Below are 14,948 nucleotides of genomic sequence, written 5' to 3' on the forward strand. Positions count from 1 at the left end.
GTCGCCCGAGACTATCATGCAAATTTGTTTGATCTATTGAGTAGAAGGAAACCCGGCAGCGGCAAGTTATATAGAGACGACAGCTTTTGATGTGCATTTTGATGCTGGTGATTTTGTGTTTATTCCCGAAAATGGGAATCACGGCAAAAGGTCGCCGCCAGTAACTAGGATCGACGTTATTAGTGCACGGGATTGTTGCGTGGCTGATTTGAGTGCGGGAGAATCAAACTCCCCACTCCCCCTAGATCCCCCCTAGACACGTACGCACGTACAAAACTGGCTCATTAGATTTGCATATATGTGCTGTGTTTCATTGTACCTCTCGCCTTCGGGAGCGTGATGATCTTTTTTTGATCATCGTTCAACGATGTATATTCCCCTCCGCCAATCCGTTATGAGAGGGGCGGAATCCGAGCGGAAATTCGGTACACTCCGCATCCACTACTTATGGAAGCATATCCTGCAGTGTACATATGTACATGTGCGTGACGGATGGGGCGGAATCATCATCATCATCATCATCCGATTTGCGGATCTAATATGCCAACAGCGTAATATATCGCTCTCTGCTGATGCCCGTCTCGCTTGAGATGATCAATCGCATCCGGATTTAATTGGATTCGTATGTATATACATGTCTGGATGTCTTCCAGTTGGGGGGAGTGGTCAGCGTCCGGTTGGCCCTTTTTTTTTCTTCCGTCTCGACCATTTACTTACGTAAAATAACAACATTCACCAAACGCCATCAAGTCGTGGTGGAAATTAAAAGTTTCCCGTCGAAAGTTTGTATTTCCCGCATTTTTAAATTGACCACAATCGTGTCACAAATTGGCTCTAGAAAATTTACATCCACAGTTGTCTTCACTTGATTTTTCCATTGCGCAGGCTCTATCATCAAAAACTATTGCAAATCAAAGTAGTATTCCACATTACGTAGTATTACACGTGTGTAGATAAAAATTGTGATTAATATGGAGACAGACAGACAGCGAGAGACAGCGAGCGAGAGGCTTTCATGCACAACTGGAGGGATTTTCCTTCGGAGGGATGAAGTTATTGAAGTGACGCTTCGCTTGGAGCGGACAAGGGCTGGCCAGGAGCGAGAGAATTTATATGAAACTTTTTCGGGAGAGAAAGGCGTGGGAAACAATGCAGGACATGACAGAAAAGAGAATATAATATCCATGCAAAGGATTATTGTGTGAAATTCTGACGAATTTTTCAGGATTTACACAAACATAAAAAAATAACAACCACAAAAAGACACATTTTCCTCCCCAAAAAACAAACAAATTAAGCAGCTTTTTTAATGTAGAATATAAGAAAATGTCAACACGACAAGTTATAAAGGGGGGGGGGACTCGTCCATTCTGAAAATTTTAGCCCAATTGCTCCCAATCGATTGTCCTCTTTTGTAATTTCAAAATTAATAATAATTATTTTTTGTTTCATATTTTTCTTTTTACTTGGCCTTTTTAAAAATGTATTCATCATAATATAATACGTATAATAATATATAACCTACTATATGTTCGAATAGAAATTGTCCTTATTGTTTTTGTCTTTGATGTTATATTTTTTAAAAAATGGTGTTGTTTTGTTTGTTTTTTTTCATTCTTGCAGGTTATCGAGCAGGTGCTGATTGGGATCGAAGACAATGGGCAGTAATTTGACAATTTCCTCTATGGGTTTGGCTAATGTGATTTCCGTGTCTTCATCGCGCCTCTGTTGTTCGGGATTCGCCAGCATTGTCGTCCGGTTAACAGGTTAGTTGTTGTTGTTTTTTTTTCGTTTTTTGTTGTTTTTGTTGTGTTCGCGTGTTGCCGTTGTTTCCATTGTTTGCGGGCAGGGTTTTTTTTTTTCGAGAGTTGAATGTAACGAACGACCAGCCGCGCGCCCGTGAGGGAATAAGAACAAATCACGGAACCACCGAACGGGAACCCAACGGCACACCAAGTCGGCAAAACCGCAGGGGAAATATCCAAGTTTGGTTGAAGACGTTCGTTCGGTTTCCCCCAGGTGGGAAGGTAAAAAGAAAAATCAAAAAAAGGAACAAGTCCATTAATTAGCGCCCCAAAAAGAAAGTGGAACTGACGTCAAATGCGTTGTATAGGCTAAGATATACAAGTTCGTTAATGATAATAACCCTTCGGATAATAATTAATTAGCGAAAGAAAAGTATAAAGAATTCCCGCGAGGAGTAGGGGAAAAAAAAGAAAACAGAAAACAAGAAGAAAAGTTTGCCCCGTACCTGATAGAGCATTTCGCCCTCGAAGGAGACGAATCCGTGTTTACGTGCACTCAGCAGGTTACCCACGCACTTGTCCGAGATCGTGTTGTAGATCTGCAGCATTCAAACCGTTATTTTTATTTAGACAATTTTCGTATTTTTCTCGGAAGAATGAAGTTCCCCCTCTCTTTGTGTATTTGTGTCGTAAATTTGTAATAATGACTAAAAGAGTACAAAAGTCTCACGTTAAAGAGATCGCCGAAGCGGATGATGGCCGTTCCGTCGGGAAATCTGTAGCCGCAGTCGTAAATTGTCTCGCAAAGCGTCCGCCATTCTTTCCTCATGTGTTGGTTGGCTTTTTTACCTTTTATTTTTAAATATTTCGCAGAAGAAATAATTAACTAGTTTTAAAAAGCTCCCATTTTCAACAAAAAAAAAGGAAATTATTTCATTATTACCTCTTAATTCAGTCATGGATCCGGCCGGAGGTCTGCACTCCATCAGGGGAAAAAAAAGAAAATTATTTTTTTTTTAAATAAATAAATTAGAAAAATTGTTTTTTCACTCGTGTCCCCTTAATATTATAAGAATGCAACAAAAAGGCGAGAGAGGGCGGGCAGAAAGAATTTGATTTAAAAACAAAAAAACCAAAATGGAACGACGTCATTAGACCGGATGTTGGTGTGAGGACGGACGGACGGACGGATACTTCTGGAGCACGCGCGAAAAACAACAACAAGAAAAGGCGCAAAGGGAAAAATTCCTTGGCCGGGCCAATAATAAGTCGATTGGTATGCCACTGACGTCATACGGTCCCACACACACACACAACTTTTTTTTCGTTCGCCCTTTCACTCTCTTTCTCTCTCTCTCTAGTCCCGCAACAGGCACGCGCATTTATAGAATGGATGTAGAGCGACACAGACAGATGCTCCCCCTCTCTCTCTCTACGTGTGTCTGTATACACACAAAACAGAATGCTCTATTTCAAAAAGACAAGGAGGAAAAAATCCATCGGCCTTTCCAACTTTTTCGACCGTTCATTGATGATTTTCCTCAACCAACTCTGTCCTCTTGCTGAACTTGACATTCGTTTTAATGAGAAATTATGAGACGCATTGATTAGATTCACGATGAAACATAAAAAAATGGTGAAACTTATTCCAGACGGGCATTCCAGAAATGGGCGGACATATTTGGAATGGTACTGACGTAACCGGACGCATGTAGGTATAACCGGATGTTAAAGAACGCCTATCTGTATTTTTGTGCCATAATCTGTCTCTCTCCCCCCTCCATCCATCCATCCATCCAACAAAAGACTAAACACAAGAGTCTATCCGAAAATAGGCGTTTGTGTACTATGTGGTAGCTAGCAGTCGTAGTACCGTAGTAGTAGTCTAGGCCGTAGATGTATACAAATTGATGTCAAGGTTATCCAAACCAACCCCGGCCGAAATGTAAAACAACAAAATCTGGGGAGCTGGGAGAGCACTTGCATGTCGTGCAGTGCGTGCCCCGACACAACAATAGTCACACCCCAACAATGTGAAAGTGTCTGGTCTGCAGAATAGTTTGGTGGCCGGGGAAAAAAAAAAAAACAATTTGGTTTTCAGCTGTTCAAAGAGTCAAAAATGATTCATTTGTCCAAACATGGGCACATTTTTTTTTTTTTTTACAAAGTTTTGTCTGACTTTGTATTACATTTGCTGAAATAACTTGTACGTAATAATATAGTGGTGAATATAGTGTAATACCGTCCGTAATTGGGGTCGTTGACGTCCAGTTTGGCGATTTGGTAGCCTTCGGGCCGCTCGACGTCTGAGAACGGATTCGACAGCTGTTTCTCGTGATGTTCGTGAAACTTTTTATTGAACATGGCCACCTTGTCGGATAGATCGGAACCGCGTCGCTGACGAGGAACCACCGGCGCTGCTGGAACAATATCAGCCGATTTCCTCCTTACCGACATGTTGTTTTTCTTTTCTTTTCTACTTTTTTGTTAAATTTGCTTTTCTCTTTTTTTTTTTTTCGTTGATTTCCAATTCGATTGAAAACTTGAAGGAAAAAAGTCGGCTCACGTTTGACTGGCTGAATTTGATTTCACTTTGACTTTGATGCACACTGACACTGAACTAACGCTCAAAAGAAAAACTCGGATGACACCGTTGTGGTTGACAAGCAATTGACCAATGGATTTAAAAAAAATTTTCGCTGGTCGAAAAAAACGGCCCAGTGTCAAGTTATTGATTTCGAAATGTTGTTGTCGCTGCTGCTTCGAAACTTACGCCGTGTGCTCCGAATGGTTTCGGATCCGACGACTTACTGATCCACTTTGGCAGTTTATCGAGGCACGAAAAGAACAGCAGCAGCAGCAGGAGTAGCTGGCCCTTTCGACTCACGTTGCTGCCGCTGCTGTTGCTTTTCACAACACGGTCGGCCGACCGACCGACAGTGTGACGAGCCAAAAAGGAGGTTCTACTACCGCCACCCACCTCCACCTCGCAGCATACAGTCGGTGTGTGTATAACGGCAAATGTATGGCACACACACACAGGGAGGGAGGGAGGACTCCCCAAGCTCTTTTTGAACGAAAAATTTGAAATAGAAAAAAGAAAGAAACGACGTATAAGAGAGAGAAAGAAAGAAAGAGAGAAAAACAACGTCATCATCCGGGTGCGGATTTATTTTTAAAAATATATATGTACATGTTATGCGCGTCTAGTAGTATACAAGGGCGCCGGACAGTTTGAACGCGTTCGGACGGAAATACTCAAAGTGGTGGCAGCGAATAAGAGCAGCAGAAGCAGAGCGAAATTCCTTTGATTCTTTTTGTTTTGCGGGTAGGAAAAAATAATTTTTGTTGTTCCCTTCGGAGCTGGGCGCTCGAAAAAGTTCCGTGGAGGAGGAGGAGTGACGGGGAAAGGCATTTCAAAGTCTTCCCCTCCTTGCTCACTCATCACGTAACAGAGACACACATGGTTTTTATGGTTTGTATCGATCCGCTGTCACGCTGTGGCGGGTCGACCGATTTCCTCTCCGCTCTCCGTTCCCGGCCAGTGAATTTTTGATTCGCTTCCCGTTTTCTTTTTTTCTTTTTTTCTCTCGTCTCTTGTTGTCTTGTTTCAGTTCATTCAAATTCACAGTCTTATCCCTTTTGTTTGACGTCAGCGGAAGTAACGAGAGAATGAAGAAGAAGAAGAAGAAGCTTTTTTTAAAATAGATCTCGTCAGTGTAGGGCCAGCAGCTGCTGGGAGGAGATGATTCACACACACTCACGCAGGCAGGGAATACGACCACCACCGCATAACGCAACCAAAAGAAAAGAACAAGGAAATGAAGTCGAAAAAATAAAAATAAGATGGTTGTCGACCATTCTCACAAGCTTTTGGCTATGGTCGCTTTGAGGATATGGGATGGATTCCCCATTTTTGTTTTTGTTTCTTTTCCAGCCAACGGGAGAGAAAGACGAATGACGACACCAGAAGAGCAAAGCTAAAGAAGAAGAAGAAAATGTTGTTAAGCGTGATGGTCCCTGCCAACCATCTGTTGCTCGCCTGCGCGTATTATACCGCTAGGCTATACTACAGCTCGAAACGGCTGGCACTTGTGTTTTAAGATGCGGCCGCCACCATTTCAATTTCATCATTTTCAAATCAAATCGCGATGCGCTCCGTCGAGAAAACTTGATGCGGTATTACCGAGCATCGCGCAGTGTGTGCTTGTGTGTTTTCAGAGCTTTGTAATTATAGACATTCGGGGCGAAGGAACTGTAATCGCGTTTAGTCTGATTTAATATTCGTGTCCCCAATTTTTGTTTTCTTTCGCCGGGCTGCCGAGAGAAAGATAAAAAGAAAGAAGAAAAAAGGGGCGAAACACAAGAGAATGACAGAGAGAGAGAGAAAATTATTTTGTTTGACAAGTCAATCGGGCGTGTCGTCTGGCCAGACCCAATCTAGTTATGATTGGATTTGAGACCCTTATAGGCTCTCTCTCTTTCTCTCGCGTCTTTTCTCATATATCCTTATTAGATTTCTGTCTCCTCACGCTCTCTTAAAGCCTTTCTCTCTCAATTTTGCAATCAATCTCAAGTTTATTATCTTTTTCTAGTCGCGGAGCCTTTTAATTTTTTTTGGGTTTTTTTTTTCGCCGAGAGTCTGAAACAGAATTTCGCAGGTGCCGTGAAGAAAAATGTTTCTAAATAAATTCCGGCTGACAGGGTTTCGAGTCGTTTGCCTTTTTATTTATATTTTTTTCAGGTCGTGATTATAAATAGCAGCTCATCATAACGGTGAATATCGTTTGACGATTCGCAACGGCGGCACAGTCTCACAGCATCCATTTTCTCGCTGGAACAGTTTTCTATGTGCGTCCGTTTCGGACGATCTGCCCGCAGTTGTGTCTGCGCAGTTCCAATTTCGGAGGGGGGAATTTATGGAAGTGCGCGTCGAAAAGGCCTCCGGAGAAAAATAAAAAATAAATAAAATAAAACTCCTGCGCCTGTACAACATTTAATAACGTATCGATTGGAGTCAACGGGGCGTGACACACGTTTTAACCGGAGTAAAAAGGTTGTTTTCTTTTTTTAAATGTTCGCCATCATCTTTTGTGGTGTGCCTGAAACGTTTTTTCCGTGTGAAATGTTTTTGAGCTGAATCCTCACCGTGTGACTGATGAATGTTATCACGACACTCAGTCGCGCACGTGCCGGACTTTGCAGGGAGATTGGAATGGAATGAACAGCTCCTCTGGAGCGTGTAAACTTTTGTCAGCCGTCAGTTTTTTTCGCGACGATAATAATGGGACTTTTTCTACTTTTTCTTCTTCTTTTTCGTGTTAAGTTATTTGTTTTGTGTCTTTTGACTTTTTTTTTGTTGACGCACATTATGTGAGGTAATGCTGGGCTGCCAGCCAGAGCGGCAATGATTTCAAGGGAATTGGAATCTTAACTTGGGGATGAGTCGGGTTAAAATCGTTTTAGCGGAAGTTTCGACTTGATTGCCCGCCTGGAACCCGAAAATAAAATTTTAAAAAAGAAAACCCGTCACAATAAGAGTGGTACTTGGAATTTGGAAATATGGTCCATTTCCACTTGGCTCGCTCTTTTCGGATGGTGGGGGGATTATACCGAAGGTCCAATCACCGTCATGGTGCGATGCCGATCGTGATGGAAATCATCCACCTTTTTTGTATTCGTACGAAAAATGGATGTTCTATCAACAGGTAAAAGACCTCCCGCAATACTGCCAAATCTGTCCCCTTTTCTTTTCAATGATTTCGAAATTTTTTTTCCCCCGAGAAATAAATCGAGATGACTGGAAACTCTTTTGATTTCTCTCGCCAAAACGGGGATTCACCGTAGCGGTAAAATAGCGATGAAAGGAGCGTGGACAATTCACGCAGCGCAACGGCCGTTTTCAGTTTTGTCCCGAATCGGTTCACCCCGTTTTTCTTTTAAATGAACCGCGTCCTTCATGTGCCCTTTTTCTTACTTATTGGCACGTCTCGCTCCATCTGCCTTTTCAAGCAGGACACGACAGAGTTGAAGCTATTCCTATACCTCAATAGCATATAAGTGAATCAAAGAAGAATTTCTGGTTAGATCGAAGCCCTGCTGTGTCCGATAAGGAACGAAAGAGCTTTTGACGTAGACCAAACGTGGTGGAGGGTCTTTATTTATTTATTTGTCTATCAGCTGACGGAGAGAAGAATAGCGCACATAGTGGACGTACATGTATACTTTGTCTTGTGTCACGCTCCTTCACCTTTTTTTTTCTCTCTGACGTTATTTGTGCTCTCCTTTTGGTTGTATTTGTTTCCTTCCGCGCTCTCCATATGAATACGTGGCTAGCTGGCTGGTCCTCTCCGCGGTGACGGGACTTTATTTTTTCCTTTTTTTTCCCAATTCCACTAAAGCAGCCAACCGCTCAAGGGGGACGACGATACATAAAATTGGCTTGAAATTATTGGCCGGCCGTATCAGAGCTTTCACGGGATTTTCCCTCTTGCCGCTCCTCCGCCGGCGGAAGGAAATAACCGACCGTGTCCGCACTGGACTATATCCTTACGTATATTTATTCATCCCTTTGAAGTCTCGAGCGCACACACGGCAGCACATTATTATCGATATATTTATTACATTGAAGAAAATCGAATCGAAAATGAAAGAAAAATATTTTCTTTTCTTTTTCTTTTTTTTTCCCCCTTTCGCTTGTGCTGAGTTGACCATCCACCCACCTCGGGGGGCAGCTTATTGAATCTACAAGATTATTATTTTCTTTTTCTTCTTCTTTATTCGATTCTTTTTGAGAGACTGATTTCTCCGGCGATATATGTATGTGGCCGGTAGAGGGCGGTTGACACACGGAAACGAGTTGGCAACTTCCCCGTTCTCGTTGCTGCTGCACAGAAAGAAATTGACCCGGTCACGTACTCTTTTCGTCGGTGTATGTCATTGGAATGAATGGAACGAAGGGGAAATAGGAGGAGTAAGCAGGGGGGGGGGGAGGAGGACATGACGGTGAATTCGTCTGTCGACCTGAATCGGAAGGAAGATGTAATCGAACTTGGCCCATGGATCAGAGCAGCAGCAGCAGCACGGGCGGCGGCGGCCAGCTCTCGATATTATTATTTCGTTCTTTAAATGCCAAACGGGGGAAGAAAAAAAAAGAAAAGTCCCGGCGCTTTTCCTCTTGCCAAGACGAGGCGGATCGTGGCCAAACATCCGCAACCCCTTGCATCCCAGGAAAGCCAAAAAGGAAAAAAAGAAGAAGGGAGAGAATTCTTGAAATGTTTTTCCTACTTGGCTCGCGCAATTGAACGATTTCACAAATAATTCTCCCGGCCATAAAAATCGAAAACTGACAGCCAGACTAACGAATAGAGAGAGCGACGTGATTGCAACTGCTGGGGATATAATCGATGAGTGAGATGAGGTAACTTTTATTCCAACAAGTCTCTTGTGGGGTATATATATATATATGAATGACGTCCGTGGAGGGGAGTAAGGTCTTGGGTTGCTGTTGAAAACGCGAGTTTATTATTCTATCCCGGCCAACTGACAAATCCAAATGGCATTAATCCAATTCCCATTAAAGTTCGAACTTGTTAGCTCCGTGTAGACTTTTCCATTTGGAAATGAAAAATCAAAATAACGACGTAAATACCTGGAGCTCAACTTTTCGGTGCTCCCCAAGAAGACGTAAATATTGATTGATATTCATCCCACGTCAGTGAAACGAATTGAATTTTTTACTTCCCTGATCAAAGTAGCAAATGTGACAAAATGAGAAAAGTCAAGGAGGTAAGCAACAAAGTTCATTTCCGAGGGAGTTTAGATTTCACAGAGACAGAAACACTACGTGACATGTCATACAACTTATACGTGAAAGTAGAGTCTTGTTGACAGACTACGGGATGTGATGACTGATGATGGATATTATCCACATGTTCCCAAAAGTTACTTTTAGAACACCATTATATAAGATGTAGCAACTTTTATAGGGGCATATCACTAAATTCATCGATTACTGCAACTACGTAATTCTACTAAGTTTCGGAACTGCGCTGCGTTAGTTGACTGTTAAAGCAACAGATACGCAATTGCATCCATATGGTTCAATATTCAAATATGTTTCTCCGTTGAATTCTATTAGGCTTTTTAATGACGCACTTACACGTGAATTATTTCTCGAAAGAAAATGCGCAGTTCAGTTTTCGGAAACCTGGTGGAGTCGATAAGCTCAAAGACTCTTCTTCTTCTTGTCGATTTCATAACGCACAAGTTTAAGGGATAACAAGAAATGAATAACTGAAGACCTCTTACGCAATATTTTCGTTGTCAAGATTAGTGCAGGGCTATGTTGAAAGTTTTTTCCGGTTCTGAGTTATCTCAGCGAGAAAGATGTTTGGCTTCCGTTACTATTGGATAAGGTAGCGGAGAAACGGTTACCGAAGGGAAATGGAAAATGCAGATGATCATCAAAATGGTATTATTTTGATCCATATTTTAGTGTCCATTCGCCCATCAGCGATTTCAATCTGTTTGATTCGGGGGGAAATGCGCAGCAAGTAAAAGGGGAGAAACGCTTAGTAATTTTGTCAATAGATAGAGGACCTATTGCCAGGGTGGCACGAAAGTTGCTGATTCCGGCTAGAAAAAGTGAAGGAAAAATCGAACAAACGACGAAACGAGCCAAACTATTGTTGGATATAACTGGCCTCGAAGGGTTTGACATTAACTTTGCTAGACGCACCGTAAACTTCAACAACTGCCTCTATTTTTTTGTTGTCCACCTATCCCATGTGAAGTCGTTACGACGCTATTCTACACTAGTTTAGGTTTAAAAAAAAAATACTAGAAAACAAGTTTTGAAAAATGTCGCATTTTTATTTCGACTAGAAGCTGTAGATATAGTATTGTACGAAATCAAGTAATTTACAGCTAACTTTAAAGGCCCTTGCCATTTCTTTGGCTTGGTTACACGGATAGACGGTGTGTGCAACTGGGTTTGAATACTTAACCGAGACGTGAAAGGCTTTTGCTCTTCTTTTGAATAGAAAACGAAAACTCATCAGTCGTCGTGTCGAGTTTGCACAAAGGCGGAAAAGCGAGCAAAGCGAATAATAGTGTGCCGTGGAATAAGCTATAGTGCGCAGCTATATCAATAAGCACAATATACAAAGTGACGAAGCAGAAGCTAGTCTGCCAAAGAATGGTTCGAGCGTGAAGGTAAACAGTCTGACTGTCAAATGAAGTTCCACTTTCGAATGTTTATCTTACAATTTCCCCCCCACGCTGCTACGACAACATTTCCGTGTCTTTTCGACGGAATTGATGGTGACAGAGAGTGAGCTGATCCTTTTTTTTCTCTCCTATTTCCAAGATCTCCATCCGACACACGTAGACGTAGCTGTAAGCTGAAATCGTTACCCGTGACTTATCATCTGCCGAGGGCACGAGCCGGGTCACCCTTAATTGCCAGTAGTAAATCCCGAAATATTTCATTAAGAATGTTACCACTTTAACCAAATTTATGGAGACTTTAGATTATTCTGTTTACGAGCCCTCTTGAATCTGATTTACTGATGTGCGCAGTCCTTGCCAGCATTTTGGATTGAATTGAAAAAAAACTTTGAGGAATTAAAAGAGTTCCCTCAAGAGTAGATTTGGCATTTGACGTCATTCACCGCGGTTTTTCAATTATTACACTACAGAACCAAGTACTGCGTTATTGTAAGTGAAAAGTTACGCCATCCGTCCCATTGTGTCCGATCCCCGCATGTCGCTAGTCGAGAGAAAGTGCGCACGCTCTCCTTGGAAAAGCTTTTCTTCCTATCAACGTCTTTATGTAAAGTCCAGCACTCTTGTCCCTTTTCTTTCGACAAGTAAACTCGGTTCTTTTCTATAGATCCAATTCTCCTTGCTCCACATAGTTCCCTTCTTCCATAGTAATCCGCCGCCCACATCCGTTGCGAGCTCACCAGCCTTTTCTTCGCGGAACTTTTATTAGCAGTGTCGAGTCGTTGGCCAGCCAAATAATGACCAGCTTTAAGTACGGGTCCCTTGGCTTTTGTGCTGCTGCACTGCTTTATCTATCTACATAAGACGACGATGCGATTGTATTAATTAGTAGTCTGCAGTTAATGGCACGATATCGTTCAACTTCCAGCAAAGAGAGATGCAACGTTTTTCCCAACCCATCGATACAAACACGATTTCACATTTGTCTTCAGCATAAGTATATTGCGTACATTACCCGACAAGTCGCATCTTGTTGGACAGTTATTTGTATCCGTTTGATACTCGTCGATGCGGAAAATAAATGCTATGAGGAGAGCACAACCTTTTAGGGTTAGGGTAGCGTAAGGTTTAAATCGGACATTTGACATCAAAGCTTGGACACACAGACATCTGCCACGCAGCTACCAAGGAGGAAGTTATTTTCCGATCAATTTGATTCCCTCTCACATGACGGGAAATGTCATTTTTGCTTTCTCTTGTGTGGGTGATTAGGAGTTGCCATGGAATTGAAAATACAAGACAGGTTAAATGAAAACACGGAATCTTGTATGTGATAAATCAATGTAATTTAATACAAAATGAACTCCATGCTGTTGCCTTTTAGAACTATTATTTATTATTAGACAGTATTATTGGGAAACTCATCTCTTTATTCTATAAGCAGTCCCTTATTTCGGATTCGATAGCTGAGTTCTAGTTAGAAATGAGGGGATATATATGATACAAACCCGAAATGCTACACGTACAAGTGTGCAGCACGATAGATCACGTCCGAACACTAACACCAACGATGGCGGCGCAATAAACCGTGTGAATGGCAAAGCGTCGAGGACAGGGGAAGCGCAAATTAACAAAAAAGATTTTGAAGGACAAATAGCAAATAGATCTGAACACGACATCCAAGTCAGCGTGGCACTATTCAAAGGGTTTTGTTATAAATAGTGGTGGTACTGAAGACGCGATATGTCACTTCATGTATATATGTACAATGAATTCTAGAACGAGACGCCATGACGCCTGATTGGGTTTCTTTTCTTAGTAAGAGTGATCGTTGGAGTCAAAGAGCCAAACTCGATGAAAGTGGGGTAATTTGGGGAGAAGAACAGCCACCAAAGCAATTATATTGACAATAAAGTGAGTCGTGTCATACTTTGTGTAAAAGCTGGTTAAGACAAACCTGAAAGAAAAAGAGAGAAATCATCTAATGAGTAAACAACTTACTGAATAATCAAATATTCAAATTACAGTATGACGGGCACGACCGTTAGAAATTTGCGTGTCACTGTAAAACGCTTTCCATAATCTATTTGCTCCCAATGGGTCAGAGATCGAGTTTTCCCCTGATCTAAGGGTTCGAATGGTGCACCTTTGACTATGTGCAAAAATATCAACATAAACTGAAACAAAAGAATTACTTGGTTAGAACCATGTGAAAGGGATGAATATGTTAAAATATTATTTACTAAATTATGAATGCAGTTCGTCAGAGTCCAAGACACTGCTGTAGAGATGAAAGGAAGACATAACAGTATTAGATGAAGTAGAAGGACACCAAGCCCGTAAGAGAGCCAGAACCCTTTTCCGTTCAGCCAAGAGCTATTGGGATTGACATCTCCATGACCTCCAACAATCATCTCAAAAGAAGTAACCTGATGACAAATAATAGGAAAGAAATTAACAAAAGTTGTCAGTACTAACTTGAATGACAACCATTTATGTTTTTGTAGGATTCATTTTAAAATGTTATTTGACACATGGATTATTATGATGATTGTAACAGTTGTTAGCATTAAGAAAAAGGAAGAATGATTTTACTATTTTGGTTGTTTTGCTTCTAAAAACAGAACTGATTTTCTTTTGGCTTGTGAAATATTTGCATGCAAACAAAAAGAAAACAATATATATCGATAATATTACCGGTAGTAATGAAGATAGGTTCGAATGTTTAACTTCCGTTGCTCCACTAAATATCTTAGATTTCTTTCTACAACACTCTAGTGATGACAATAATTTTAGCATAAGAGTATTAATAAACTTCAGTTGCCATTCAACATGAATAATAATTGATCGACAAATCGAGCAACTGCACGAAACGAACGCATCAATTTGCTGATGACGTATGCGTCGTCTGCACTGTGTAGTCTGCAATGGACTAAAATTGAGAATGGACACTTCAAGCAATATTTCAGATTTCAATATTTCTCCGCTTTTTGCGTAAGTAAATCTCTAACACGTTACCTTGAAATATGAATTAAAGAAAATATCCGTTAACAAAAATGTCTTCATTTATCGTGTAAAACGGTTGGGTTGAAAGTTGAAACCAACACGGCATAAACCGGTCACATGTAGAACACACTGCATGCTTTGATAGGCACGTTAGTTATTGTGATATTTTCTGTGGTAGGAACTAGGAACCGACTATCAAGTAACTCATCTTTTTTATTTATTTTTTTTACTACAGAGAACTTTGCATTCCCTTCCAAACTGCTGATCTTGCAAATGTAGCGTACAACTCTTTGAGAGTTGACAAAGAACCCAAACGGAGTTCAACAACAAAAACTCTTTCCTTGGAGGGTAACAGTCTTAAAGTGTAAGTGTCGTAGTTTTTGTCTTCGATCAACTTGTTCTAAATATTACTAATATTTTCTTTATTATTAGATCTTTTAAATCTGGAGATACTCGCCAATTGAGAACTGCTGTGAATTCATTTCTTGACCTCCTTATTCTTGTCTCAAGGGCGATAGATGAATTTACACCTGTTAATTTCAAGTTTGAGAATGTCTCTTAAAGATTTAAGTGGACCGAGTGAGACCAAAAACACTCCTGCTCCCTATAGGGCTATTTATGGTTTTGTTCTTTGGCTGGTATCATATGTGTTCTTGATTATTTATATAGTGTGGGCATTTATTTCAGAGGAATGGCTTCATGTATTTGGATTGACATACTGGCCTCAGAAATACTGGGCTGTTGCAATCCCAGCCTATATTTTTACAGGGATTTTGCTCTTTGGCTTTGTAATCTATCCTAGTATCAACCTCTTGATCACCCCTCCATTGAATGATTTAAGGACAGTTTTAGATGAGAACTGTGCTTTCACTGCTGGTCGAGGAATTGCTCCCATAACTGATATCCCCCTTATTGAAGTATGTGAAAATTTGTATTTGTGAAATTTGATTTAAACTTTTTTTTTTCAAA

At 41.0% G+C, this 14,948-nt stretch overlaps 3 protein-coding genes across 3 annotated transcripts; 1 reads left to right on the forward strand and 2 right to left on the reverse strand.

Annotated features, from left to right (window-relative positions):
- Positions 1-769: 769 nt before the first annotated feature.
- On the reverse strand, positions 770-4,681 carry LOC124209526 (actin-binding Rho-activating protein-like). The gene is made up of 5 exons (XM_046607548.1): positions 3,988-4,681; positions 2,689-2,720; positions 2,476-2,594; positions 2,252-2,344; positions 770-1,725 (listed from the first exon to the last, which is right to left on the reverse strand). The coding sequence occupies exons 1-5, from the start codon at positions 4,200-4,202 to the stop codon at positions 1,612-1,614; spliced, it is 573 nt and encodes a 190-aa protein (XP_046463504.1). The 5' UTR covers positions 4,203-4,681; the 3' UTR covers positions 770-1,611.
- A 7,596-nt stretch (positions 4,682-12,277) lies between these two features.
- Positions 12,278-13,804, reverse strand: LOC124209525 (ORM1-like protein 3). Its single transcript, XM_046607547.1, has 4 exons — positions 13,671-13,804; positions 13,217-13,402; positions 12,999-13,150; positions 12,278-12,930 (listed from the first exon to the last, which is right to left on the reverse strand). Exons 1-4 carry the CDS (start codon positions 13,770-13,772, stop codon positions 12,789-12,791), a joined length of 582 nt encoding a protein of 193 aa, XP_046463503.1. The 5' UTR covers positions 13,773-13,804; the 3' UTR covers positions 12,278-12,788.
- Positions 13,805-13,806: 2 nt separating this feature from the next.
- On the forward strand, positions 13,807-14,942 carry LOC124209527. Its single transcript, XM_046607549.1, has 3 exons — positions 13,807-13,967; positions 14,215-14,343; positions 14,412-14,942. Exons 1-3 carry the CDS (start codon positions 13,873-13,875, stop codon positions 14,539-14,541), a joined length of 354 nt encoding a protein of 117 aa, XP_046463505.1. The 5' UTR covers positions 13,807-13,872; the 3' UTR covers positions 14,542-14,942.
- The last annotated feature ends 6 nt before the right edge of the window (positions 14,943-14,948 follow it).

Source organism: Daphnia pulex, chromosome 12 (assembly GCF_021134715.1).
Source record: "Daphnia pulex isolate KAP4 chromosome 12, ASM2113471v1".
In the NCBI taxonomy this organism is placed as follows: domain Eukaryota; kingdom Metazoa; phylum Arthropoda; class Branchiopoda; order Diplostraca; family Daphniidae; genus Daphnia; species Daphnia pulex.